This window comes from Periplaneta americana, chromosome 6 (assembly GCF_040183065.1).
Source record: "Periplaneta americana isolate PAMFEO1 chromosome 6, P.americana_PAMFEO1_priV1, whole genome shotgun sequence".
In the NCBI taxonomy this organism is placed as follows: Eukaryota; Metazoa; Arthropoda; class Insecta; order Blattodea; family Blattidae; genus Periplaneta; species Periplaneta americana.
Genome location: NC_091122.1, coordinates 129132861 through 129159131, shown reverse-complemented (window position 1 = coordinate 129159131; position 26271 = coordinate 129132861). Strand labels below are relative to the sequence as shown.

At 35.1% G+C, this 26271-nt stretch overlaps 1 protein-coding gene across 2 annotated transcripts in view; it reads left to right on the top strand.

The window, feature by feature from the left end:
* The window catches only part of LOC138701728 (uncharacterized), a 155006-nt gene that overhangs the window by 3032 nt on the left and 125703 nt on the right, over window positions 1–26271 (top strand). For both annotated transcript variants that reach the window (XM_069828935.1, XM_069828938.1), the window contains exons 2-3: window positions 4602–4688; window positions 25115–25211. In XM_069828935.1, the coding sequence (XP_069685036.1) occupies window positions 4651–4688; window positions 25115–25211 (135 nt within the window). In that variant the 5' untranslated portion in view covers window positions 4602–4650. The remainder of the gene's footprint in view (window positions 1–4601; window positions 4689–25114; window positions 25212–26271) is intronic.

Below are 26271 nucleotides of genomic sequence, written 5' to 3'. Positions count from 1 at the left end.
AAGAGCTTCCAACATTAGGAAAGTTGCATAAATTTTGTAAGAGAGAGATAAGTTTTAAAGGATGCAAGGAAACTTCACGAAAATTCATACTCTCCATGGGGTGTGCATTAAAAAAATGTAGAGATAAAAGGAAATATCTAGTAGAAAGCTCTGATATAGTAACGCGTTATTTACCTGGACGAAACATGGTTCCATACCCATTACACTGTCCACAAATGTTGGCAAGACGTAAACGTGTCAGGAGTTTATACAAATAGCAGTGCAGGTCAACGACTCATAGTAGCTCATGCTGGTGGCAGTGATGGTTTTATACCGGGTGCTTTCTTCATATATGATGTCCGGAGTCCGGCCCCTTTAAAATGCTAGGTAAGAAATGTATATCAAATGAAATTTTGTATAAAATACAGTACCTACCTTACTTTCGATTCATGTTACTGTCGATTCATGTTCCCTCTTTACGAACACCGATGTTGTGGTGTGTTTTCTGAATAGATTCCTATGTGTGTGAGCATGTGATAAAATAAAACTAAACAATAAAGTTAACTATATATACGAACATATAACATATAAAGCGTGTTAATAATAACGAAACAAAAGCGCAGTTCAGCATATGCTTCATTTTGCATCTGATGCGGACTTTACAACACGGCCTGTATTGTGAAGCGAATCGCAGCGCCACCAAATAAAACGGTTCCCACCTTGGTCGCGTAGGACCAAAACAAAAACAAAATCTTTGTACATAATCCAAGCTATATTCACATTGGTTTGAAGTGATTTATTACAGAATACATTCAAGACTAATTTGGAAACATTTTAAACGAATTATCTTTGTACCAAAAGGGATAGGCATGCTCTCTGGACCAAATGATCGTATTTTAATTATATGGATACAATAGCAATTAAGAAACGTGTTAAAGGTGCCTGCACCAAAATATATTCTTCCCGAACCAGAATGATCGCATTTCAAGTATTTGTAATTTACTAGAATACGCTGCACTTAAAAGGCGTTTCTTTTCCTAACAAGTAAGCGGAACAAATTTAAGAAATTACCTATCCTCATTTCTTTCAAATACATTGCCCTGGACCAAAGACTTTAGAAGCATATTCAGTTTTCGATTTATTTGGTCCAGGGCGCATTGGCATTTAATAGTGACTCATTCTGATAAATTATTTGCCTTCAATGACAATTAAGAAACATGTTAAACGAATACAATTTTCTTTGCATAAAAATGGATGACTCCTGGGAAAAATGATAGTACTTTAATTTTATTATTAAGTTACTTCATAGTTCCATCTGGTATTTTATGAGTTGTGTAGGCCTACTATACGAAATTGAAAATATTGTTACTCGAGTAGATTACAGTACGTGGAAGAATACATCTATCTGGGCCAATTGGTCGGATTCAAAAGCTGCATGACGAGAGAACTAAAAAGAAGAATTGCATCAGCATGGAGAGCTTTCTGGTCACTGCAATTCATACTCCTTGACAAGAAACTGAACCGCAAACTAAAGCAGGAGGTGCTGCAGTCCTGTATCCTCCCAACCTTACTTTACGGCTGTCAGACCTGGAAACTGACCGCGAACCAGAAGACACAGATTCAGATCTGCCAACGCAAAATGGAGAGGAAAATCCTAGGACTCTCCCTCAGAGACAAGATTTCCAACACCAGACTCAAGCAGATGACAAACACAAGAGACATGGCACACCAAGGGGAGCGCCTGAAATGGAAATGGGGAGGCCACGTGTCGAGACTTCAAGGCTGCAGATGGGCGCATATTTCCACCACGTGGGACCCACGCATCGGGAGGCGAAACCGAGGAAGACCTGGGACCAGATGGGCGGACTTCTTCAAGAGCCTAGCTGGACCCCTGTGGTCCAGAACAGCCAAGAACCGAGAAGAATGGAGATCGCTACAGTTTGCCAGTATCGAGTGAGAGTGCAAGTGTACACACACGAACGATGAACAAAACTTATTGTATATAGAACAGAACCTACCGTCATGCGGATTAGCTCACCGCATGATCTCTAAAGAGCTCCCCTTTTTAGGAGGCCATAGCCCTTCACGTGAAATCCAAAGGCTATTTCATTCATTCATTCATTCATTCATTCATTCATTCATTCATTCATTCAATGGTAGTTTACATATTTTGGTTTAGATGAATCACTGAATTAGTTTTAGTTTGTATAATATTTAACTTCAAATTAGCTAGTATAGTTATATTTAGGGTTCGTATTCCAGCTACTATAAACTGGAATAAAGTTGCCTCATTCGAACTATATGTGACGTCACAGCGCAGGTATAAGTACGTTCGTATAGAAAATAGTTCACATCCTCTGCCCTCGTCCTCTAGAAAGTCAAAATCGGGACGCAGTCATACTGAGTAGTCTTATCGATCACTGCCCTTACTAGTCGTATTATTTAAATAACTACATCTTTGTTACTGATTGAAGGTTCATTGCAGAGGTAAAATGCCTTAGGTAAGACGCTCAATCGTGTAATACTACAGTGCATAATTGAGGATATTTGAACTAATATTTTCACTGTCAATATAGACAACATTACATATAAATTGTGTAACGTAAACCTAAAAGTGACAAAAAACAGTGCACTGAAAGACTCTGCAATACCAAAAGGCACAGAAAGTATGTTGAACGTATTCCAAAAGAACCAGTACCATCAAAAGCTGAAAATTATGAAGATATTAACTCGACGTTTAGCATGAAGTTTTGTAGCCTACCATGATGTTCAGTGAAAACATTCCAATTAATAAATTAAATAATCTACATTTTAGGGAATTTCTAGAAAAAATACGTATAAAATTAGTGGGTTTTCAGTGAAGAACAACATGCAATATCCTAATGAAACACGAAAAAATATCAGACAATATCATGCACTGTATCATGCACCAATAACGTCATTTGCTATTGAAAGAATTTCTTGCAATTTAAAATCATTTCAAGTGACATCCGCATATGTTCAAGTTCGTAACTTAAGAACGAACGTTATTATTCACTGCAAAGATCACGACGAAAATTAACATCACGGCTCAAACATGTGTTTACTAGCATAGCTTCAGAATGTCGGGAGTTGACTGTACTCCACGGACACACAGCGACGACCTGTTTCTTTATATCCTTATCCGTGTATTACCTGTGTTTGGGGTACTATATACCCAATGTGTCTTAAACTTCAGTCTTTAGGTAGCTGGAATACTAAGCCTAATTATATTCATGAGTCCGTATCCTTCTGAGTCTTTATACTGTATGTTACATAATATATCAGTGATGTCAAAGAAGTGCATTTTTCTGACCTTGACGTCGTGCGCGGGCAGCAAGCGCTAAGTATGGAAAGAGGAAGGGTTGTGTATATGAATAAGCAACCTGTTGGATTAAGAAAACAATGGTGCACAAACTTCAAACGGAACATGAAATTTTATGTCGTTATTTTTATATGGCTTCTTTCTGTTTAATATTATCTATATTGTCTGTAAAACGAAAGTACTAACACTGATTTCTTAATATTGCACTTGTGTTTTAAATCTTAATAACATAATAGAGAGTTAAGAAGGAATATTCACTTAAATTCCATAGTAGTATAATATTATACTGTATTAAGTGAATGAAACACATTCATAAAAAAGTGATATTTCAAAGAAAGAGATTGAGTATGACATGATAAGTTGGAATTTATATTGATGGTACCTTTAGCCTTACAAAAGTAATCAATAAACTAATCAAAACAATATTACAGTACAAAGCAAAATTACCTAGGTACTGTATCTGTTTCAAGTGTAACTAATATTACATAACAAAACTCTTATCGCATTATGCTTTTAAGGTGATATTTGTGAGCAACTTCCTATCATCAGAATATTAAATTATTTTCTCGAAATCTGCTGAAGCTATAGAGCTGACATTTTTACAACACATGGGCACGAATCTTTTGCTTATGATGTAAGAGTAGTTGCTTTGTTAATTCATTTCCTTACAAACAATTTCCATGCGAATATTTTCAAAATTTTCAATACACCATCTTCAGTAATACGTATATACGGTATATTAGATTTACGAAAACATTCTGTAAGGCTACTAAATAAATAGGCCTATACCTGAAAATTTCACTTTTCTATACGAAAAGTTGAGAAAATGTTTCTTTTGAATAAAAAAAAATCAAACTTGTGAAAAATGGGCATTAAAATTAAAACTTACATTCTTATAAAGCACTTATACTTCTCAGGCAAATCTAAAAATTAACATGGATACAGTTCTAATAAGTTCTCTTCCCTTTATCTATTGAATCAGTGCTGGCCATCCCTGAATATAGCTCGACCAAGCGGCATATACTACCTCTTTCGTCTGTCTCTTTCCTTTCCGCTGTAAAGCGCTCAGGCTCTCCTGGCCTCTAAAGCGCGCGCTTACTCCTGTGGATATCAATTGACATGCCTGTAATATATGTATGAATATACAGTATATAATATCAAATGTGTTTGTTTGTGTACTATGTATTTTCATGCATTGCATTGTAGTGCAGAAAATTTTGAAAGTAGGCCTACTTGGTCTGTCTGTTGATATATGGAACATTTTGTTTTCTTCCCACAGAAATATTCGAAGTTTTACAACCGGGTGTGTGCCCCTCGAATGTTTGGATATGATTTCTTCGTCATCTTCATGGGCATATTGGGAGCTGTAAGTATTCTTTCTGTGCTGTATATAGAAGTAAAATAGAATCGCTTATTTCAGAAACCAGCCAAGCTCCAACTTTGTCAATTGTGGGAAAATAAAAAAAAAACTGTATACCATCAGACTAAATTGTTTGGTAGTGGTTTTAATATTCTTTGCTGAAACTAATACATATTTCAATTCTTTTTTTATCTAAGGAAAATTATTTTGTGCTTTTTAACTTTGCAGCAAAAAATACGAAAAAAGTTTTGCACTTAACTGGTGTCTGCAATAAACGAGTAGTGCAAACGCATTTTTATGACATAATTCTCGAATTGTTTAGGATTTTGTTATAAAACACATATTTAAAAAATGTGTAATTAGGTTTAGACTACATTGCTGATACAAAAATAATTTTAACGAAGAAATTTAGGGCTCAGATCGAAAGACTAATGAAGAGTGTCCAATATAATATGTTAGAGTTTTTATAAGCTTTCAAATGAAAGAATATTCTTACACGTAAGCCTAAGTAATATTTTGATAAGTATGCCTAATAAATGATGATTATAAACTTACTTTTTCGAAGGGTAGGTCATTTGGGTGGGTATGTCAGGCGAAAGATCTGTTTTCATCAGAGTGAAGGTTGATTGAATGATTCCCTCAATATTTGGCTTTGCTATCACTTTTCCAGAAGTGTTCTTGTTGTAACAAAACTATTTGTATATCGATATCTTGAAACTCTCCTTTTGATCTTTAGGAACAGCTCTACCAGGGGTTTCGTCTGAGTTAGTAAGCTTTTTGTATGAATGAGGCCATCATGTTTTGAAATTTCTGATATCTTGGGAGGTAACTCTATGAATAGTAAAACGATTTGTTTTAAAGATCCGGATCGAAGCCAGTTTTCCATTATTTATAATGGACACACTATTTAACAGAGACATGGACAACTACTAACGTGTACCACATAAGAATGATTTCAAACAACTAAATGCTAACAGCACTGTTGCCAACATATTGCCCTACAATCTCGCTAACTTTTCAACAAAACGTAGCTAAATCTCTCCAAAGTTTGTTAAAAAATCCCTAGAAATGTCGCTAAAAATTAATAATAAATATCACTGAATAAAAATAAGAAAAACATACATATGCGGAGGAAAATATCATTTCCTCGTCGTCAACCTCTTCTACGGAGTATGGTTGTGTTGTTGACGGCTGTGATGTTGAGGTGGAAGGTGTGGGAACAGCTGATTGTGAATACATTACACTTTGTGGCAAATTGTATAATTTTAAAAATCTTATATTAAAATATATTAAAACCAGCAAAAACTACAGACTTATTTGCTTCACACGAACTGTTGACACAAAATTCCAAAACTCAATTGTCTCGGGTCGGTTCAGAGTGGAAAATTTCCGCGTTGCGGGGAAGAACCAAGATTACATCAGCTGCAGCTCCCGACTCGTCATGTGTCAATCAAAGTTGCCACCGTTTATGGGTGTTGGAGCAGTAGTATTGAGAGAGAAACCTAATCCGTGAGAATCATTGAATCAGCATCTTTCACCCCTGAGCACTGATCACAAATATACAAGATCAGGGCTTTCACTAGGCTACTCAGTCATGCACCCATTCCTCTTCTAAAACTAAGAAGTGTATGACTTCAGTTGAATGTTTTAACTTAAAAGAAAGAAAACAGTTGAATACAAAATCAACCAGAAAAGTCGCTAATCGTATTTTACAAAATTTGTCGCCGAGACTGATTCATAATTCCCTAGATTTAGCGATTTATCGCTAAATATGGCAACACTGTAACAGGCAAGCGATGAATCAGCAATGCACAGAATTTGTTATAAGTTACTTGTGATTGGCTACAAAAAGTATAATTAGAAAAGTATTATAATTAATTAATTCTATTTAAAAATAAGAATACTGGTATTAAATTATGCTACAAAAATGATAAATTTGCTTTCGAAAGTAACAAGAGTAAGGTGGTCCGCGGAACTGTTCTAACTTAAAAAAGTGATCCTCATTTCAAAAAAGTTTGAGAAACGCTAGCCTAGACCTAAATCCGGCACTGTAAGTATCCCGTAACGGATGCCCATACTCAGGTAAGTGAGAAAATGTCAGAACTTCAGCCTGCAGTAAACTGCGAACATCTTAGATGTCGGATTGCAACTGATCCTTAGGATACCAAAAGAAGTACCGTGCCATCTATCCTACAGCCCAAACTCTTTATCCTGTGATATACATTCTTTTGATTCGTTGAAAGATAATCTGTATCGAAAGTATTTAGGGTCAATGACCACACATAGAAAAAAGTACCGCAATGATTGTGACGACAAGGCTAACAAGTATTTGCTACAGAATAAGCGGCTCCGTGAAGAGACTGGAAAAGTGAATAAAATTAAAGAGAACTATGTGGAGAGAAAATTAGTAAGGATTTAATGAATTGTTAGTGTACCGCTGCCTTTGTATTTGATCTGTACTTATCAATGACCTCATTATTTCATTGTGAAGAATGTGAATCTGAACTGAAAATTAAAACAAACAATTGCTACGGGCGTACTCTAGGGCAGCAAGCGGCACTCATGCTCCGAAACTTAGTAGGGCATGGGTTCGAATCCGGTTTTGGCTGATTATCTGATTAAATTTTTTAATGATGTTTTCCCGAACTATAGTCCCGTCGCTCTAATTTCCGGCAGCCAATCACGTTGCAGGTCGGCTACATTTAAACGTGTGCGTCTTATGATTCCCTGATGAAGACGTTGTGCATTTCCTAAGGCTCGATAAATACTTAATATAATCGCCCGCCATTTTGGCTCTTTCGTTGGCGTTCGCAGAAAGGATACGAGGACGTTATTTTCCGCTAATTATTTGCTGAATTACAGTGCGTTTGATTTATTATCATAGGAACTACTACATGATAATGCTTAACAGTGTGGCAAATAGATTCCTCTTCTGGTAGCTCGGCAACGAAAGAACAAAAATGGCGAACGATACTACCAACCTAGACTTTATAGAGCCTTTTCTTCCTAAGACGTAAGCAAAGAGGAGGAGTCACACCGGGAATAACAGCGTCGCGACTATACAGGTTGTATCTAAATTGGTGTCAAATATTTCGGGGATGTGTTCGTAACACAAAAACATTACAAAAGGTTCATATGAACATTGGTCTCAAAATAATTTATTTCAGAGTTAAAAGACAAATTTTAATGTTACAAAAATTGCTCGAAGTGGCTTCCTCCTGATTCGATGTATCCCCTAAACCTGCGTTACATGCTCTGACGTACTCTGTTGAAAATTCCTGGAGTGTTTCGTATTTCGTGAAATCCATTTGGTTACGCTCTCAGAATATCGCACAGGAGTCGCATAAACAAAGGACTTTAAATGTCCCCAGACGAAGAAATCCATTGGGTTCAAATCAGGCGATCGAGCAGGCCATGCAATGAATCCCCTTCGACCAATACATCTTTGGGGAAATCGATCATTAAAAAAATTATGAACTATCAGACTGAAATGAGCTGGAGCAGCATCGTGTTAAAACACATTCGTTGGATGACGTCCAGAAGCACATCTCCAATTAAATGATGCAAATCATTTCGTTCTGTTCACTCACAGAATACATTTTCTTCTGATTTCTTCGCTCTACAAAATACAAACAAACAAAAAACCATCAAACAATCAGCGATCAATGAAGGGACAAATTCTTTAATAAGTCCCTAACGAATGGTTTTCAGACCCATATTCTGATTAACTTTTTTAATTGTTTTGATGTTAGGAACACGTCCCTGAAATATTTGACACCAATTTAGATACACCCTGTATAGGGCGAACGTCAGGCAATGAGATGACGAACCTTGGGGTTGAGTACAGTATTTCACTATCACTAATTCTAACGAAGCTAGAAAACAGCATAGTTGATATAGCATTGTTAAATACCCTATAAATTAGCGATGAATTGACTTATTGCATTGAAAACAGAGTACTGTCTCAATAGGCCTATACAGTCATTACCTGTGTGATCAATTCATTGCAAGATTTTCGAAACAATGACTAGGCGAGAAGAAAGTACAGCACTAAAATGTAATGTAAGAGAAAGGATTCTTTGCTTCATGGATGAAGTGCTTCGTGAACGAATGGGAAAAGTGAATAATGTTGAAGGAAATTTTGTAGAAAAGTAGTAAGTCTAAGAGATTAATGAATTCTCCAGTGACTCCATTTTATTTTTGTGAGGGAATTGAGTCTGTTACAGAATCATAGATTTGCACAAGAGATTTCCATTATAATTTTCGGCGAAGTTTTTACATGCACTAAGCTAGCGCGTGTTTCATCGTCACGATATTTTCTAACATATTAAGGAATTCGTACCTACTCTCAAATATGGGCATTTTGGCGATATCTTCCGTTGAAACATAAGTATGCGACAAGGTCAGTTAAATGTTGTTATGACTGTGACAATTTTCGGACGTCTTATCGTTACATTATGCCAAGAAGGTTCTCCTTGCAAGGTTTTATTATTTCTTCTCTCTCACTACGATATCACAATGGATTAACAAGCCATTCACAGATCACAATGATATACAATTCTTATTACTTTATTTTCAATTAAATTTTCATTATCATGATTACCATCACATCATCATTATCATTTTAATAATAATAATAATAATAATAATAATAATAATAATAATAATAATAATACTCATCATCATCATCACCACACATTTTAGACCTGTGCTATTGTGGTATGTATGTATGTATGTATGTATGTATGTATGTATGTATGTATGTATGTATGTATGTATGCTGTCTATACACAAGGGCGTACGCAAGGGGTGGTTACTGGGTTTGAACTCTCATTTGAACTCTTAAAAAAATGGCATATTTGTATTTGAGTATTTTTTATCCATAATCGTTTTTTCTTCTCTAATTTTTCAGTATCACAAGCAAACATTCCGATGGGGGCAGATAAAAAAGTTAACATTTTTCTTTCACCATGCTAATAATGTCAAAAGAAGTGGTTATACAAATGTTGGCCACTCGACCACAATTACGAGCGCCGTAAAAAAATAAGTTCGCCAGTGCCCATTAACAGAAAGAAAACACAATTTCATTGGAAAAGTTTATTGGAACAGACACAGCAATTGCTGAATTATTTTTCAACATATTCCTCAACGGAATTGGGACATTTGTCATATCATGGATCAACAGAGAGGTGCAGACAGCTGTCAAACGCTGGTTCCGATCCCAGGTGGCTGATTTCTACGACACAAGGATACAAACATTGATCCCATGATATAAAAAATATCTCAATTCCAGTGGGGGATATGTTAACAGATAGTGCAACAATTACTGTATCTGTTTGAATAAATATTTTCATGCAATTGTGTTTTTTCTGTAAACGGTCCCAGGAAAAATCACTTTCTGGACGGCCTCGTAATTGCGGTCGAGTGGCCAAAGTTTATATAACCACTTCTTTTGACATTATTAACATGATGGAAAAAAAATTAACATTTTTATCTGCTCCCATCAGAATGTTTGCTTGTTAGAGTAACAAAATCTACATCGACATAAGGCATAGTTTTCCTACTCCTCCTCCAATATATTCATCATACCAGTTTCATTCTTCATCCTTGGTTAGTTCTATGTTCCCTTATTGTGTTTTTGAATTTATTTCTGTATATTTGATTGTTTCCATGGATTTACCTGTTATGTAAAGTAAAGTGAAGTAGGGATATTTTATATGGGCAGTAGGGATTTTCGGTTACGGCAACCTGGTAACACTGCGGAGTACGTAAGAAAACAAATGGAAAAAAGAGAAATAATATAGTCTGTTAAAAGAAATGGAATGTGTTCGTAGAACGTGACTTACAAGACTTCAAGGAGAAACACTATTTTATCAACTCACAAGGCAAGGAGTTATGGGACCACCTATCAAGAGAAACAGCGATCACTTTTAAGCTTCGGAACAGGTCTCTGAGGACTAAGCCTTGATAGGGAAGAATAAGTGAAATATAAAATAAATAGGTTGTCGAGACTAACTATTAGGGTGTGAGAGCTTACTTGGAATATTTCATCACAGTCTAGTATATACAGTCACGAAGCTCAATACGTAGTAAATATGCATCCATAGATAGTTGCTAACCACTAGGTTCGCTACTATCACCTCATCACAGACAATGCGAAATAGTACCTGCATAGTCTATTGTTCCTAGTGCCCTCACAACTCAAGCTCCGTGACTGTATATACTAGACTGTGATTGCATTAAGAAACCATGGCGCTTGCTTGGAGAAAGTAATTGAATTGCCATCCTCCCTAAACTATTACCACAGTCTACTATATACAGTCACGAAGCTTGGGGTGATTTTTTGCCAACGAGTTACATTTCTCGCGATAGTTGCTAGGCGCTTGGAGCGCTGTGAGTACTAGGAACAATAGACTGTGTCACTGCCAACGTGATCTATTACAGGCCGTAAGGCAGGCCATGTGGCTCGCTTAAACCCGATCACGAAAGGCGGTGTTTCAATCATATAAATTAATTGGAATGCATAAAAAGTAACATATATTTCTCTAAAATGTAGTGTAATTGCATTAATAAAATTTAAAACAATGATTAGGGGACACTTCAGACATAATTCCTTGCGAGTTAAGGTGTAATATTATTTTTGGTGTGAAAATTACGTTGTTCGTATGTGTAATACCTGCCTTTATTTCGATTAAATATTGCGAAATTCTTGTACATTCATTTATGCACGATTCAATAATTTTCAGTTGCACCGCACGAATATTTAGATATGTTGAAATTATAGGTTATGTTTACTGTACCAGTTGCCCCTTTCTGTCTAATTTTAGTGGTCTCCAATGCCCTGTCACTACATATGTTATGTCATATGGATATTATATGTTATGTTTACTATATTTAACTTATATTCCTATATTCGCAATTATACATTATAATTAAACATAATATCATGTATGACACCCGTCACATTCTATTTGTCTGTATTTTAATACTACAATTGAGTACTGAATTATTGTATTTATCTACTACCTAAGAGACGAAGTAACACAATCATACGTACACTAATTTCATAGGAGTGGTATGGTAAATTTTCTGTCTACAATTAAGGAAGGTAGATGTGCTAAATTAAAATCACAATATAAATTCTTTTTATTGAACCTCAAAATAGCTTTCATTCTAAACTTGAAATGTTGACGCGAACAGATTATGTTAACATGTAAAATTCTCTTCACATTGAAATAACACAGTTTTGTAATTATTTCTGCAACATATTATGCAACAAGAAGTAAACAGAACTTATGGACAAATTACACTAAATAAAGATTAGCAATAATAAGCAATAAAGTTATATAATATTTCACTGAGCTCCATACACTGAAATAGAAAACCCGAACAAACATTACGGCCTGGTCTAGATCGTAAAAGCATTGACTGTGCCGTAAGCTTATTTCGCATTTTTGTGAAAAGCTATGTAAACTGTGAAATGTTAGTTATCGGTTGTAATAACTGTAAATGGCTAAAATACAATAATTTGAATAATAATATGGGACAAGGAGACGTTTGTAGTACTATAAATTGTAAGAAAAATAGGTTAGAGCTATCCTTCTTCCGAAACATCCAGGAAGGTGAGTTTATAGAATATAATATATATTTTATGAAAAAAAAATATATGAACCTTATGTGTTTCATATTTCAATAGTGGAAGGAAGGTGTTAATTGTTTCAAAAGAACACGATATCAAAAGTACAATACATTTTATCGTCTGCTGGGGAAAGAATCTGTAACGAGGCGATAGTAGCGATCCTGGTGGTGAGCAACTATCTATGGATGCATATTTCAACTGTTTATGTTTGCATATTTAGTAAGTATTAAGCTTCGTGACTGTACTGTATATAGTAGACTGTGCCATTACCCTGTCACGTGACATGTCTCTCCAGCTGACAGCGAGTGAACAGTATCTGCTCACGGCTGAGTGCTGCTCAATTTCATCATTATCTCCACTTCAAGAATTAGGCACCTCGGCTATCTCCTGCGTTCCCTGGATCGACGTCGGCTGCGATGATCTAACAATGTGCGTAGTTTGAGGGGAGTTTTCGAAATAAGCTCGTTAATAGTTCCCTTGTGACTTGCTAGGGACATGCATGAAATTTGTAAGTTATTATTAGTTTTAGCCTTTAGATCATACATGGCCACAATTTTCGGTTACGTGAGGCACTCGATTTGAAATAGTTTGTTTACTAGGAGAGGAGACGGCAGAGTAGGATGGGAAATATAAACTGCTGTGACCTGCGTCACCTTATCGTAATCGCTAAGGCGGTCAGTGGCGAATTATTAGGAAAGCGCTTGGTTAACGTGAGAGACTCTAAAAATTTTATTCAATTTCGCAAATTAATTCGGCAGCTTTAATCATAAACCTCTTTACTATTTCTCCATCATTGAATTGATTTAAATCACAGGCGAGAAATTGCGTAACTAGCCAGTAATATTCCATCACGTTGTCTACGTTTATTTTCTTGAATATTCTGGCGTTTCTCAAGATTACTTAATAGATTTGCACGTTCTCGACCTAAAATAATTTCAGAAAATCATATTTCGTTTTCTACGCACATTTGATATTTTTTTTTTTTATAAATTTCTTTTGGAAATAATACTACAAACAACATTTAATTCCTCGTACCTTTTAATGTAGCGTGTTTAAGGTATAATGTCGTATTTAGTATACTATGCAAATGTTAAGACCATAACTTTTCTTCGGAATAGTACGAAAAATAATATTTAATTTGTCTTATCTTCTAATTCAGCATGTTCTTAATGACATAAGGAGTAATGTCGTTGTATATGGAATGTATTAATGCCTAATAGGATTTTCGAGCATAACATACATCGTATGTTCTCCCCTTCTAAACAGCAAAAAAAAACTCTTACTCCCATTTCTCATTAAATAATCGTTTTCTAACGCGTACACACTGCTTTGATAATGCCATTATGCCACCACTGATATTGCTTATGAAACTGATATAGAACCTGCCCACGCCTAGGAGTTACGTGAGGGAGGAACGGGGGACTGTGAAGATGATATCACTCAGAGCGATAAGCTCTGTGAAAGTCAGTGAGGCCAGTGTTGCCATACCTACTGATTTAGCAGGAGAGTTCCTGTTTTTCCATGGACTCTACTGCTGTATTGATTTCTTTGTCAAAAGTCCGAATTTCTCCTGCCTTTTGGGCATGCTAAAGTCACCATGGTACTATGCTCGGATTTTCAATACTCTCGCAACTACACAAACACACACACTCTCTCTCTCTCTGCACGACCTGCACTCCTTACCTTCCCGTCCTCCTCAGCTGTACTCAGTGACAAGCGGCAGTCCGCTGAGCTGAAAGATTTATTTAAACGATTTTCGAAATTATTCCATTTAATTCATGACTAAACGGTTTAATTTGTAAAAAAAGAATCAATACCGTACAGTATTAAGATTATTTTTACGTATCTACTTGTATATCAATCAATAATTTCTCCCAGGCCGTTACTGCAATAGAGTGCTGTAAACATTCGGCAAAGACTATTTTTTTCCTGCTTAAAGGTGCTCCATCAAAGGAAAATTGTATTAGAAGATTGGAGGTATATATGTAACATGTAGAATCACTTAAATTTTGGTGCATCGGTCCTCTTCCACAAGTAAGAGGAAAAACAAGTTTGGAAATGCATGCTGAAACACAAAGCATTTGAAAAGATCAGACACTTTAGGACAAAAAACAATCCGGTTTTACGAGTGATTTTACACAAATAAGAACTATGGTGAGAGAAAATAATAAACACTCAGGCGAGAGAAGCAGAAGTGAGACCAATCTGTTTTTGTAACAGAACATAATTTGTTGATCAATATTAAGGAGCACTTTTGTGTATTGTTGCACGTGTTGATGGACTTAGTTACATAAATTGACTAGAGATGGCTGTAGTTACATTAGCAAAATTGTTCATTTAAGTGGTGGGGATGTATTGTGTAATAATACAACAGTATCACCTTTTTATAGTATACATTGTTTTGTAATTAATATAATAGAATGATGAAATTAATCGTTAATTGATCTACTGTTATTTCCTGTTTTTTTTTCCATGATTTTTTTCCTGATTTTCGTGAGTAGGTCGCGGCAACACTGGACTGAGGCACAAATTCTCAAGTGAGGCACGATGCCCATCTGTGCTTTAGATCTAATACAGGCGTTACATGTCAAAAATTAACGCATACTGTAATAGGTCTACATTCTACATGTAGTAACAAAAACGAAATCACAAAGACACAAACAAAACTAAATATAGAAACAGAAAAAAATATACAAAATATCCCACTGGGAACGGCGCTGAGAAAATGAGCTGCATTTACATTACAATCAACAACACTTTATCGCTGCTTACTGAGATAACTATTCAGTGAAGGTGGTACGCCTTGTGGGTGATTTTTCCGTTATGTGATTGGTTGAAGTAGGTTTCGTGCAAGAAACTGTCCATACTAAACTCGATTTAATTATACGTTAGTTATTTTGCTTCTGTTTTCCACTCGATTCCGACATTTTTTTTTTTTTTTTTTCCGTTATGACATCTGAAAGACACACGCAAATGCCATCTGTCACGTCTTTCCATACTTCATGTTGCATTCATTTACATAAGTCCAACGAGTTACTGAAGACGTGCAATCTGTCATATGGTTCGTTATTCTATACATTTTTAAGGACACTTGATGGAGATTGTCAGCTGTTCAGTAGGCCTTTGCTTTACCTTAACTCAATAGAAATTAAATTTTTTCCCTAACTAGAAAAGACAAACAAAATTTTCACCAATCATAAAACAGACCCTGGCTGAGTTGATTGACACCCACCAGAGTGCTGCATTGGAGTTAAATCGCTCGCTTGAACTCGGTCGAATGTCATACCCTCGAGTGAGGTAAGATCGGTCGCGATACGCTCGTAATAAATAGAAGCGCAATACAAGGTCATCTCACTGACATGTCTTATCTTGTATGGAAGGCGACGGATAAGATACACATATGTTTTGCTCACGCGGTAAAAGTAAGGCTTTATTTTCTGCGTTTATGACAAACGTCTAATGGAACGTACCAAAACAGTAACATGAAGTTATAAATAAAATAGTATGAAAAACTTCGATATATGTACAGTTATTATTCCCAATTAATAATTGAAGCGTTGGCTGGAACAACGTTATAAGTTATATTTGGTAAAATTTACAGGAGCTGCAAAAATGTGTACACGTACAACGTTGTTCTTATGAGGGTAGCAAACTTTTGAGTGTACAAATTTCACAAACTGCATTGATGGACAGTTGCAAGCCAAGAAGTATAGCAAAGTAACACGACATACAACATTATTATACGAAAACACGCGGAATGAAAATTTTGTAACTTACAACGTTGTTCCAGCCGACGCTTCAATTATTCAATATTTGATTTACCACATAAATAATATGATAGGTCCATATATACTGTAGTGTTCCGCCTAAATACTGCGACAATGTAGAAACGTTTTACAAAATATTATTGATATAGCAGTAGATTAATAACAATATTAGTACAGAGATAACGTCACAGAAAATATAACATAACGAATAATCATGCTGCACAACTGTTACAGACGCAAAGATTGATATACTATTTTTTAGAGATTATTATTATTATTATTATTATTATTATTATTATTAGAAAACGATACGGTTCTTGTATTATTGTGATTTCGTTTGTTTACCTTTCATATTCGTTCGTCAACTTGTTTCAATAAGTACTAACTTCTAACTTAGGCCTACATCGGTCTTTCAATTATTAATCATTAAAACACAAATGTTTATGTAAATAATAATAATAATAATAATAATAATAATAATAATAATAATAATAATAATAATAATAATAATAATAATAAAACGAATAGTAATAATATTTTACTCTGGAAGAAGTTCTAGAAGCCTTGCACTTTTCAAACAAATTTTGGTGAATAATAATAATAATAATAATAATAATAATAATAATAATAATACGATTAGTAATAATACGATTAGTAATAATATTACTCTGAAAGAAGTTATAGAAGCCTTTCACTTTTCAAACGAATTTTGATGAATGATGATAATGATAATAATAATAATAATAATAATAATAATAATAATACGAGTAGTGATAATATTTACTCTGGAAGAAGTTCTAGAAGTCTTGCACTTTTCAAACAAGTTTTGATGAATGATGATGATAATAGTAATAGTAATAATAATAATAACAATAATAATAATAATAATAATACATCACATTGTTACAGATAATCGCTGCAGTCTGAGTTTGATGCAAACGCATTATACATAATAATTGTGGTCGGCAATTAAAGTCTCTAATTCGGTAACAAGCTGTCAATTCACAGTCTAGTTACTTCTAGTTGAACGGAAGCTGTCATTTTAGGGCCAGGTTACTTCAATTTCAAGTAATGACTAAGAAGGATTGTAGCTGTATGATGATTGAAAATCGTGTCTTATTAATTCCAGAACTGTGTCACAGTTATTTACATGTTGTTCAGAGCGATGACCTTCAGGAAAGCCGCTGAGTGCGATATTAGCAAAGTCTTTGTGTACACATTTTTCTCAGAATTGATCCACAAGGTCCTGCAGTACCTAGGTACTTTGAATGTAATGTTAAGGAAGAATTTATTACAAACATTTTGTGAGATTTCTATTTTGACGTACAATTTTTATAACTGCACGAATCAGCCGTAAGAAATACTGAAATTTGAGCTAATTTACTTCGCTCTCTGTCCTTTCTTGTTAAGTACTATAGTTAATACCACGGCTGCAATTATTATTATTCAACAAAACTACTTACTACTCCTGCAGTACTGGTGATCCTGCCCCTAATACTTCTAGTATTACAAGTATTCTACTACTGCGGCTGCTAATACTATTACTCAGGGTGCGAATTAAGATTTCTGATAGGGGGGATTGAATCCTAGAAAGAGAATGCTTACTTACTTACAAATGGCTTTTAAGGAACCCGCAGGTTCATTGCCGCCCTCGCGTAAGCCCGCTATCGGTCCCTATCCTGTGCAAGATTAATCTAGTCTCTATCAGCATATCCCACCTCCCTCAAATCCATTTTTATATTATCCTCCCATCTACGTCTCGGCCTCCCTAAAGGTCTTCTTCCCTCCGGTCTCCCAACTAACACTCTATTTGCATTTCTGAATTCGCCCATACGTGCTACATGCCCTGTCCATCTCAAACATCTGATTTAATGTTCCTAATTATGTCAGGTGAAGAATACAATGCGTGCAGTTCTGCGTTGTGTAATTTTCTCCATTCTCCTGTAACTTCATCCCTCTTAGCCCCAAATATTTTCCTAAGAACCTTATTTTCAAACACCTTAATCTCTGTTCCTCTCTCAAAGTGAGAGTCCAAGTTTCACAACCATACAGAACAACCGGTAATATAACTGTTTTATAAATTCTAACTTTCAGATTTTTTGACAGCAGACTAGATGGCAAAAGCTCCTCAACCGAATAATAACAGGCATTTCCCATATTTATTCTGCGTTTAATTTCCTCCCGAGTGTCATTTATATTTGTTACTGTCGCTCCAAGATATTTGAATTTTTCCACCTCTTCGGAGGATAAATCTCCAGTTTTATATTTCAATTTCGTACAATATTCTGGTCACGAGATATAATCATATACTTTGTCTTTTCGGAATTTACTTCAAAACCTGTCGCTTTACTTACTTCAAATAAAATTTCCATGTTTTCCCCAATCGTGTGTGGATTTTCTCCTAACATATTCACGTCATCCGCATACACAAGAAGCTGATGTAAATCGTTCAATTAAATTCCAGATAGAGAATACCATACATAAAATTACTATTAACCTCATTCGATACGGCTCAACGCTTGGCCACACTGAGTTGCTTGTCTTGCATCTTGACCATAATAATAATAATAATAATAATAATAATAATAATAATAATAATAATAATAATAATAATAATAATAATAATCAGTGCTTTTTTTTCTGGAAAAAAGTTTACCGGAACTCTATCACTCGATCACATTATACAACAAAAACGTAGGTTTAAAAATATTAGGCCTACATACCTTATATTACAATAAGTTCCAAACGGAGCTCATCGATTTTAAGCATAACGGAAATTTTGCGATTTCGAGCTATAGTTTCAGGATCAATAACGGATGGTGGCAGCACTAGATTGCATGAGTTACTTTTGCACCAACGATAATAATGAGAAAATGTAAACTCTTGGACTCGGCAGTGGTGGCAATTTTAATTTTCAATTTCGCTTATAAAATATATCTCGTTGGAATTTGTAATGACAAAAAGTTTACCGGAACGCGTTCCACACCGTTCCGGCTGAAAAAAAGTGCTAGTAATAATAATAATAATAATAATAATAATAATAATAATAATACTCCGTGATCAGGCTTAAGATAAGTTGTGTAATTCCTAAGTTATTGAGCGTTACAAGAGCGGTATGTTGACGTTTTCATGTTCGAGGAAAAGATTGAAAAAGCGAAACGTAGTTGAGCTTTTTTAATTTCCGAGAACATGAAAACAAACATACCGCTCGTGTATCGTACATTATTTTGTGCGAAGATCGTTTATTACATAACTGAAAGACGAATTTTTAATTAGTTGCAATGAAATCTCCATGTTGGTTTCTGTTTATTGACGGCAACTTCGGAAAACCAAAATATCTTTCTTCAACATTGTTGCTATAAAATGTTTTCTGTGTTTACTATACTCCAGCAGGCCGTGATATACGTCTGTCTTTTTTTTCCCCCGAGTCTATTAATGCGAACTTAAAACAAACGGTAAGGTTATGTAATGATTTATTTTTCATTTTAATATTTTAACAATATTATTCATATAACATATTGCAGTAATAACATCGGCATCTGGAATCTTGTTGATTTTTTCACGGCTTCCTTAATGTTACTTGTATCAGGAATGCAATACGTTTCGTGGAGTAGTAGACTTTACTTAATTTTTGCAAATATTTAAAAACAATAATTATTAACAGTGCAATTTAGGTGAAATTGCAGTGGTAAGTTTCCAATTTATAATTATTACTATGTTAAACGTCTCTAAAAATAATGTGTTAAAAGCCTAAAGCAGTAAAATGAATGTCGCGCTTAAGCGGTAAGAAGAGGGGAATTGTTATGTGTGTTACGTTGGGAATACTGAATGTGGTATTTCATACTTACCGCGTATTGGTTCTGTGCGGAAAACAAGCAAATACGCACGATCTCGCACAAATATTATTTTCTTTCCTTACTTTGTACTTCATAAAGTACATAAACCCGTATTAAAACAATTATATTTTGTGAGGGGGGGGGGGAGATAGAAGTTATATGATGTTAATATGAATTTATGAGAGGGGGATAACTTTCCAGCAGGGGGGGAAATCTCTCCCATCCCCCCGTGCATCCGACAAGGAAAAATCAGTGCTCAGAAACCAGCGGGCGTGACTGTCTCGCGCAGATGACGTTTGCTCCCTTTCCCAGCATGCTCTCACGCCTACTGCAGGGAGGTAAGAGGGGTATAGCATGCACGTCGCGAGGAGTCCGAGGAAGACTGATTCTATCTATGTCGTTTCTCTTCCGACTGTACTTTTGAATATCATTCAAGTTATGTCGTGACCTTTCCTATCGCCCGCTCTTCCTTATCGAATTGTTTCGTTCGCATTCCTGTCGTCGGTAATCCCTGCTTGCGAGACCTATACTGTGTTTATTCGTGCCATTTACGTTAATTCCAAATTTCCCGTTTCCATGCGCTACCCTGTATAACTTCATATCTTGTTCACACACATTATATTTACTTAACAGCACTGCCGAGTACTTATATTTTATTTGTGAATATTACTTGTAAATGATAAAATAACAAAAGTCTACATTCCACTTACATGATTAAAATTAATCTTTACATATATTCTTCAATTTTTGTTTGATAACTTACAGCAGCGTTTCTCAAACTATGGTCCGCGGACCACCTTGGTCCTCGAGGTCTGCCCTTGTGGTCCTCCAAACAAGATAGAAGAAAAAATAAAATTCAAACTAATTGCGTATAACACTATTGCTTAAAATCTCAGAGTCTGGAAATGACACATGGCAATCGAATTTCACTTTTTCTCCCAGTACTGACATTTTATGAAATTTATTACCCTATCCGTCTATAGACTTTCCACTCTACTCTCAGCAACAAAAGAGGGCTTTAAAGCACTATAAACGTGATGTTTCTCGCCATCTTTTCCATGCACATCTGGCGCAGTGCCTGTAACCCAGCCAGGGACCACCGAAATTCATAACAGAGGACCAAAGTACCGAACCTTAATTCAATTTTAAATTATAAGTATACTGGTATCAAAATATGCTACGAAAATGATAAATTTGCTTTCGAAGGGAACAAGAGTAAGGTGTTCCGCGGAACTGTTCTGACTTTATAAAGTGGTCCCCACTTCAAAAAAGTTTGAGAAACGCTGACTTGCAGCATTTGACCTCGAAACTTCATTGGCAAACCAAGAGGTAGGCCTACGTGGATTGCACTTTTCAGTATTTCGTTGCAGAACAAGATTCATTACCATATAACTGACGCAACCTCCGTTAACGTGGACATTCCTATTCCACCTTCGGCGACCGTCTCTTGAGATATTTCCTGGCATGTCTGAATTCCTTCATGCAATAGCCGGGGAAAATCCAATAGAAGAAAACCCCTAATACTCTTCCCATTCTCTTCCTTCCCAATTTATTTTCACAATCGTTTGTGGTTCTTCGATTCATTTCCTTATAAGATGGCCGTGTGTGTGTATGTGTGGATGGATGGGCGAGTCATTCTTCTGCTATGTGGTTTCTCTTATTGATTTCGAAATGTTTAACAACGCATTGCCCTCAATTGGTCCGTTGTTGTCATTTAACTCTCATCAAAGAAAATGTTTGCTTGTGATTCTATTTTGATTAAAATCTGTAGGTCTGGAAAACTTGTGTGTATGAAATGAAATGTTAAAAAATAAGAGTTATCACAAGTATCGTTACAGTCAGCTTACTTAATACCGTAAGGGTGAAACCTAACCATTTTCTCCTTATTATTACATATGCTAGTGGATTATAGTGATTTTCTAGCTCTCAGGTTCAATTTTCTTTTACCAACTTCGTTTCTGAATTTCGGGTACTGACAAATGCTACAACTGACAGTTATTTTCTAACTGTTATGTTGGCAGCAATAACTTCGGTTTACAATAAAGTAAACTGTTGAAAATGCAAATACCTAGGCTTGTGAATTAATAATTAATTACCGGTATTAATATTAATACAATACACAATTCAGTTCTGTTCCAATTCAACTCTATATTCAGGTAAGTGTAATTAAATAATATATAGGTCTAGATTATTTAGTATGTATTGTATTGTATTTATTTATTTATTTATTTATTCCCTATACAATATATTACAGATTATAGGTTCGTTATTAGATACAAACACAAAATACAAACACACACACAAAATAAGATTTCTAGTATGAATTTAATGTTAACAGTCGTAAGTTTTCCAAATAATAGTAAAACTACCAAAAGACACAATAAATATAACAGATATATAACACATTTTCAGTTTACAAGACATTAAATAAATAGATTAACATAGATTAGGTAAAAACAAGATAGGCCTACACAATGAGATTATATTAAACATGTTTATTATCTGAGGTGATTTATTGGAGAGCTATTGAATCTTTAAGAACCAAGAGACTTCATCTTAGTTACTCTGTACATTTATTATTAATATTGCTTGGGGAAAACATACACGTAAATATATATGGCATTTTAATTAAATTATTTCGTGTTTAGATTTTTATTAAAATGTTCAAGAGAGAAAATAACATAATAGCGACTTCTCCAAGAAACAAAGTGCTTGTAAGTACTTTAAGTAAGCTATATATTTTAAAGTGGTGTTCTGTTTTCGGAATTCGTACTAATCATTTCATGTGATCAAACTTTATTTTTAGGTTAGGTGTCATAAATTATAAACTATTTAGTTAAAACAATGAATTTAATGTTGCCGACAAAATAAATTGTAATATTAAATCATACTAATCCTAGTTACCAACATAATATGCGAGAAGTCCAGGAGGAAAATATACTATTTCATAATAATAAATTATTTATTGAACCATTTCGAAAGTATCTCACAACATAAAGATGAAATGTGGTAAATAAGTAAGACATTGTTATTATTATTATTATTATTATTATTATTATTATTATTATTATTTCAGTAGGTAGCATTGTAATTTTTCCCTCTTTGGTGATAACTGGTATTAGTTGGCAACACTGAAGAGACGGCCAGAAAGGAACTTTTAGGAACTACACTTACGTGATCCTCACCATGCAAGCGTTTTCATTTAGAATTGATTAATCAATAAATCAACTATTATGTAATCCAAAGAATTCCTAAGATATAATATATATAAATTTAGTTCCCTTATGAAAAGGTTGCCAGATTTGACAAAGCGTATTACATATAATTTGGAAACATACCTAAAAGGTAAAATGATATACATTTGAAACGGTTAGGGAATCGAATATACAAAATGTCAGAAAAATGTACACCTAAGTGTTATACCGCCTTACTCAATATTTGCCGCTGAAAACGGTGACGTTTCTTTTATATTTTATTTCCAAATTATAAAATTACCGATACCTTATTACATGAAACAAATCCCCCTTATGTTTTCGCTTTTAACTTAAATCTAATAGTTTATGTGATTCAATTATTTATAGAGAGCGGAATTTTAGGCCCCAAAAAGTGGCATTTTAGGCGCCTAAAATAGGCTCTTAAACTCTTTTATTTAGTCTTTATAAAATAAAAAATAGTTTTTTTTGTTAAAGAATGTCACTAATATAAGATTCAGTAACTCGAAAAACCAAGCCAAGCCAAGACAGCATCAAGGCTAGAGCAATAACTTTCCATGTCTGGTAGTCAGGTTAAAATCCTGGCAATTTGATAATAATAATAATAATAATAATAATAATAATAATAATAATAATAATAATAATAATTATTTATTTATTTAATCTGGCAGAGCTAAGGCCAGTAGGCCTTCTCTTCCGCCCAGCCAGACTCTAATTCTAATTTATGGTATAGACAGAAGATAATTAGGGGAGAGTCGGGTAGTATCGGACATCGGGTAATATCGGACAGTGAGTTTCTTTCATCTACCACACGATGATAGTACCTGATTGACATGGTTACGTTTCTGTGATGTCGCATAGAGAAACGTAACCATATGGTGGTAGATGAAAGAAACGCACTGTCCGATACTACCCGACTCTCCCCTAGTAGGGGGGAGAATGTTGATGAAAAGTAATCTTTTTATTTTTCACATTATAACGATGCCGATTAATATAGAAATCCTTTCTATGTTAATATCAACGTAAAAATTAATTTCTTATATTGCATTTTTTTTGCATTTTTTACATTTTTACACTTTTTCGGCATTTTTTTTATCATTTTTAATATTTTGAAGAACTTTTAGATCATTTTGTATGCATTTTACTTCCTTCTTTATATAGGCCTGTTAAATCTTTTTCTAAACAAACAGATCAGTAATAGACCCTACTAGTAATTGCCTACTGAATACGTGAATAACAGTGAAGTTTGAGTTTTATAGTTTGGAGCAAACTCTAAAGTCCATCCCTCATTTCACTGAAGGCTTCGCCTCACACAACGTAAGTAATATAGAATGCTTGACAACAGTTTAGTTTAAGTAAGGGCTTTGACCGCTACTGTCCTTTTGCTAGTATGAGGTTGTCTTTAGAATTTATGTTCGGAAGGAAGGAAACTTTCACCGATTTCTGGACAATAGAACGTTGTGTCCCCAATATGGTTCGGAAGGGATGTACTACAGTAGACAGTATTTTTAACGAAAAAGACTGCAAGAATGCACGCTGCGCCCACAATTTGTTTTGTCATTTACACTCCCCATCTGGAAGGCCTGGTAACAAAAGTGAAGAGCGGAAGGAAGAGGAGACGGAGAATGAAGGCACTGACATGGACCACCCCTGATTGAAACATATTGTAAACTCTCATTAAAATCGATAGTTTTCCCTTAAAACTTTCATTTTTGTTGCATGCTCTTTTTCTTTATCTTAGTCAAATTCTAGGAAGTTGCCTGCCCTCTCCGATATTTGCAGGGCAGTCATTGAAACAAGGTGATTGATTTTTAAGAAGTTGACGGTAAATAATATTTAAATGTCATTTTCTTTTAATTTTATGTTATTTTTGCATTATTTAAGGGCATTTTATTGATCGTTTTGGTAGATTTTTAGGTCATCAGCATCCGCCCTTAATGAACCTTGAGCAGCAATTGACTGTGATTTTCTTTTGCAGCTCGCGAGTCTCACGGATATTGTTCGTATCGTACAGGGCGGGTCCACACTGTCGGAAAACCTGTGGAGGAGCAGGTGCCAACGAGGCAGCGAAGTTGGTATGTACATACATAATGGTGATTCTTATTTCTTTATTGATGTATTTATTTATGTGCTAGCCAAGGGCGATTAGTCAATCATAGGACAGCACTAGAGTCACAATAATAACAATAATAGAGAAAATAATAAAAATTAACAGCAATAATTAGGTTTTATATTTTAAATATTATGACAAAACTGTCGACAAACTAAATACATCGAATTTTTTGCTGTACAAATTGGCAGTTTTAATGCATCGGGACAACAGGGGAAGGGAATTATTACTATTTAATACGAGAAAAATTCGTACCGGCGCCGGGAATCGAACCCAGGACCTCTCAGCTCTGCGCGCTGAGCGCTCTTTCCAACTGAGCTATACCGGGACACGATTCACGGCGCCGGCCGAACCCCTCTCGTAATGCTTTTACGGCCTTACTACCTGCATTTGAGACGATACAAGTCATATATGCAGGAGCGCATATTTAAATGACTTTGTGGCCATATTCAACATCAGTTCGTGACAACTGCTAACGGTTAATACATCACATATTCATTTTGTATGAGGTCTCGCCCACCTCATTGAATACTACACGGCTATTATGAAATAACCAATATGTATTATTACTATTTAATACGAGAAAAATTCGTACCGGCACCGGTAGTAAGGCCGTAAAAGCATTACGAGAGGGGTTCGGCCGGCGCCGTGGATCGTGTCCCGGCATAGCTCAGTTGGAAAGAGCGCTCAGCGCGGAGAGCTGAGAGGTCCTGGGTTCGATTCCCAGTGCCGGTACGAATTTTTCTCGTATTAAATAGTAATAATACATATTGGTTATTTCATAATAGCCGTGTAGTATTCAATGAGGTGGGCGAGACCTCATACAAAATGAATATGTGAGGGGAAGGGAATTTTAAAACTTCTATCGTATAAAAGTTTGTGAGATATCATGGCTTTCATAGGAAAATGAAAACTAATGCTTTTTTTTATCAAAGATCAACGGGAACCTTCAATTAAAATAGGGAATTAAGTTCTTGACGTTTGGAATACAAACCGTGACATTTAAAATAATCATAGATTTTTTT